Source organism: Pollachius pollachius (genome assembly GCF_949987615.1).
Source record: "Pollachius pollachius genome assembly, chromosome: 6".
Taxonomy (NCBI): domain Eukaryota; kingdom Metazoa; phylum Chordata; class Actinopteri; order Gadiformes; family Gadidae; genus Pollachius; species Pollachius pollachius.
Genome location: NC_136939.1, coordinates 25,259,972 through 25,264,971, shown reverse-complemented (window position 1 = coordinate 25,264,971; position 5,000 = coordinate 25,259,972). Strand labels below are relative to the sequence as shown.

General features: G+C 45.0%; 1 protein-coding gene across 2 annotated transcripts in view; it reads left to right on the top strand.

Moving 5' to 3' along the window:
• Positions 1-5,000, top strand: part of runx1 (RUNX family transcription factor 1) — a 55,507-nt gene that overhangs the window by 31,351 nt on the left and 19,156 nt on the right. For both annotated transcript variants that reach the window (XM_079738100.1, XM_079738101.1), the window contains one exon: positions 2,627-2,783. In XM_079738100.1, the coding sequence (XP_079594226.1) occupies positions 2,627-2,783 (157 nt within the window). The remainder of the gene's footprint in view (positions 1-2,626; positions 2,784-5,000) is intronic.

The following is a 5,000-nucleotide window of genomic DNA, read 5'->3' as shown; positions in this document are numbered from 1 at the left end:
TGTTGGGTGACATCACTTCTGTTGGTATTTGAGGCGAGATCCCAAACAAACAGAGCCAGCTCGCCCCTCCCTTCCGTGTTTCGTGCATCCAGTGAAAACTATCATGAACGCAGCGCAAAACCCCACAACACCTACCCTTTGTCAGAGATTGGTTATTTATTTTGGTTTTGAGTGGTTGGCAGTACCATTTGTTTTTTTGTGTACGATCTCGGAGCATAGGCTGCCTACAGGGATGCGACTTTTTTACAGCCTGCTTATGGGTTGGGCAGCTAGTGTAATAATAGTAAGTAGTAAATGTAGTAATGTGATCATTTATGTTTCACCCTAGTATCGCTGATACAACCTTTAAGGTAAAGTTATAGTTGGCCTTGGATGCAACGCAAGGGGGTTTACGGACCCCTTAAGTCCTTGTGGACCCTCCTTGTTTCCACCACAAGGGCCGGACGTGCTCCTCCCAGAAAGTGTAACCTTGCATTGAGGCGACGCAGCAGCAGCAAGGGCTGTGATTGGTCCGCTACCTATATAATTTCCAGTAATCCGTTTTTCCAGTTCTGAAAAACAATCCGGGTGTTAAAATACCTTGTTGACATGTTTGCATGTCCACAGTTTAAAAATATGGAGGCCAAACATAGGAAAAAACACAATATAAAATACTCTACAACACGACAAACAAATTGGGTTTTATACCAAACAGTACCAAACAGACATTGTTTTTACCGAGTCAGAAGTGTAAAAATATGTATTCACACACTACGTCTCAAAACTTCGCTAAACGGTAACCGAAGTTCGTGACTTTCGTTGCTGCATAAGACAACCAGGACTCTGATGTCTGTAGGAGGAAGTTATAGACCAAGCAATAAGCCTGCGTTTGATCGGCCTGTTTTCAGTCATGGGGGGTGGCTTCCTGGCTTCCGATTGGGCAGTGACTGAGCGACAGTGATTAGGTATCAGCTGTCGAATACGATTTGAATTTGGCTGTCGTCATCAACCGCAAACTTTAACAGAAATATGCAGCACCACATCGAAAGAAATAAAAATGTTTCCCAGCAGAGTTGCTCGCCATTAAACATCTCGCTATCCACTTACAGCCTCATGTGTTCAGAGCAAAAGGAAATTGGAGTTAATTATCTCCTTCGAATCCGAAAATCAATGTCTTATCGGAGGGAGGAGTGAGAAGTTTTAGTATCATCAGATAATGACGGAGTGGACTGCGTTTTATTGAACAAAAATCTTTGTTTTGTTCAATAAAAAAAACTTAAATAAAAAATATTTTGATAAAAAAAAAGCTAAATATTTAATCAATTGTTTTTTTCAATTGTTTGTTTGACCAAAAACAACAACGACAACGGTCTGCTATTGTGGCTTCTGCTGTCAAACCGCTGTTATGGAAGTCTTTTTACGTCAAATGTGTTTAAAATGGGTTTAAAAGTGGCTGTTTTGATCGGGGAGGATTTCATGCACTTTAAGACCATAATGGATCTGTGGAAATGTAGCTTTTAAAGCGCGAAAAAAACTAAATTGATTGATTGATTGAGTTGTATGCATTAGTGGAGTAGGGTGTGAGCGAGTGTGTGTGTGTGTTTGTGTGTGTGTGTGTGCGTCTTGTATACATTATGAATCATTAAGGGGTGTCATAAGCTCTGGCTTTTACTGATAATGGACACGCACACACAAACACACGTGCACATGCACATATACACAGACATACACACACACACGCACACGCACACACACACACACGCACACACACACACACACCCCTAACATTTCAAAATCACCTTACAGCGCACCATTGTGAAAACACACACACACACACAAATTGCGACATGGTCTCAGACTAACTAAGCCAACACAAATACACACACACACTCACACACGCACACACACACACACACACACACACACACACACACACACACACACACACACACACACACGCACGCACATTTTTCTTCGGACTACTAAAAGCTTTATAATTGTTTCCGCTTTCTTGTTTATTCTGCTTTAATGCTCCATTGCCGCCCACTATCTGTGTGTGTGTAAGTTTATGTGTGTGTGTGTGTGTGTGTGTGTGTGTGTGTGTGTGTGTGCATGTGTGTGCGCATATGGCTGTACATTTCATATGCATGCGCAAGTCGTTGTTTTTTTGCAAGTGAGGTTGGTGAGTTAGACGGGTGTGGGAGTGTGTGTGTGTGTAAAGGTGTGTGACCTGTAACCTCTGGTTCCACACATTCAGAAATTAACACACACATTCACGCATCCATTCATACACACACTCACCAATTCGTGCACCAATTCACACACCGACGGCGGGGTCGACTCCTCAGGGCGAAAGCCAGCTCGTCAGGAGCAGTCAGGGTGAGGCGTCTCGCTCAGGGACACCTCCACACTCTAGGGCATCAACTAGCACCCTTCAGGTTACCAGCGAACATGCTCTACCTCCTGAGTCACTGCCGGCCCTAAACAAATAATTAATCACATAAATTGTATTCCTTATTCAACTTTGAACATTTCCAATTGCTTTCCCCTCTCTCCTCGCTCTCTCTCCTCCCTCCTCTCCATCCTCTCCATCCTCCCTCCTCTCCATCCGTCTCCGTCCTCCCCGTTGCTGCGGTGACCCCTGCAGGTGGTTGCCCTGGGCGACGTCCCCGACGGCACCCTGGTGACGGTGATGGCGGGGAACGACGAGAACTACTCTGCCGAGCTGCGGAACGCCACGGCCGCCGCCAAGGCCGGGGTGGCGCGCTTCAACGACCTGCGCTTTGTGGGCCGCAGCGGGCGAGGTGGGCACCAGACACACACACATGTGCACACACACACATGCATAAGAATAGAACACCGGTAATTGTCATTCAGGCATACACATAGACACAGTGCACATTGAACGATATATCGCTGCATTAACTCTTCAAGAGGCAGCAAGAATATCAACATAATGATCCGGCGATCAATAAAAATGCTTAGTGTGTATATAAAGTACTTCATGTGCATATAGTTAAAAAGAGGTCTTAAATTAAATATATATACATAGACTAAGTTTAAAAAGTGGCATGTATAATAAAACAGAAGCTCTAGCAGCGGTTTATTGGGAGTTCGATAGTCTTATGGCCTGGGGAATGAAGCTATTGCAGAACCTGGTTGTTCTGCTCTTCCTGCTGCGGTACCTCCTCCCAGAGTTCAGCAGTGAGAACAGTCCATTTTGTGTGTGTTGGGTCTCTGGTAATGCCCTTAGCTCCTGTCAGACTGCGTATGTTAACAATGTATAAATGCGCACGTGAGAGAGAGAGAGACACACATGCATACACACACATGTGCAAACACACACATGCGTTAATGCGTGGGCAGATGAACACATGTGCACATTCACCCACATGCGCACACATGTGCTCACACGTGCCCAAACGCACACACACACACATGCGCATGGAAGCACACATGCACACACACACACATCCACACCCTACCCACACACATATGTGCAAACACACAGATGCGCACAGGCGTGCACACACAGATGAACACCCTCACACACGTGTGCCGCTCACGCGCAAGCACACACACATGCTTAACAATGATCCTACTAACACACACAGACACACACAGACACATACACAGACACACAGACACACACACACACACACACACACACACACACACAACACACAAACACCGGCCCGCACAATCAACGAGACAAGCACATGGCAACATAGAGAAAGCCTTTTTGTGTGTTTGGAGTACAAAAAAATAAACGCACGTGCAGAAAGTGTGTCGTGTTAGAGGAAGTGGATCTGAATAAAAACTGTGTTCACCGAGGACTTCCTCTTTGTGGAACGCCCCTCCCCCAGCACACTGTCATCCCCCTCACTCTCTCTCTCTCTCTCTCTCTCTCTCTCTCTCTCCCTTCTCCCCTACGCTCTCTGTCTCTCTCTCCCCTACTATCTCTGTCTCTCTGTCTCTGTCTCTCTCCCTGTCTGCCCTACTCACTCCGTCTCTCTCTCTCTCTCTCTCTCTCTCTCTCTCTCTCTGTCTCTCTCGACTCTCTCTTTATTCCAACGGTCACAGTCCACCCCCAAATCAGTAATAGGCAAATGTCCCTGGCCCTATCTATTTAAAACACACACACACACACACACACACACACACACACACACACACACACACCACACACACACCCACACACACACACACCCACACACACACACACACACACACACACACACACTACAACCAGCATGCATGCCTCTCCACACATCTCAAAGACAAACCACCAAACAAGTGAATCCAGTTCACCAGAAATCGCTCGACAGCGTGTGTCAATAAAGTTGTCCAGCACTAACGAGTTGTAAGTCGTAAACTAGTTGTAACTTGCATACATGCAAATTTTGGCGACTCCACCGACAGAGACGCAACAGACTTCGATTCGCTTCAGCAGGTAGAGAGGTCGCTAGTTCGATACCCGGCTCCTCCTAGCTGAGTGCCAAGGTGTCCCTGAGCAAGGCTGAATGTAAATAGAATATTCCAGATAAAGGAATACTCCTTCGAAGGAAAACACAGCATGTTTAGCAGGGATGAGGGAACAATATCAGGTTTTCCTTTTGAGTCAAATCGATAAATGTGTTAATTAAGCTGCCCTATAAAAAGATCATTATTCCACCGCGAAGAAATATCTAGACGCTTGCCTGAACGTCTTGTGGTCCGTATTTAAGTAAGAAATGAGAGTGAAAATATGCTGAATCACTCCTGAAACCAGAGAGCTGACCTCAAGCCACAGAAAGAGAAGCTTAGCATCCATACAGCGGCAGAGTGGTCAGACCAACAGATAGGCTTGGATACATTAGTATGGTATTTAGTATTAGTATTGTCAACATAGTACAGTAGTATAGGATATACTAGTATGCATTTAGTATTGGTATTGTTTCATAGTACAGTAGTATAGGATGTACTATTAGAATTAGAAGTTTACTATTAATATTCTTAATATTAGTATAAGTATTGTTATT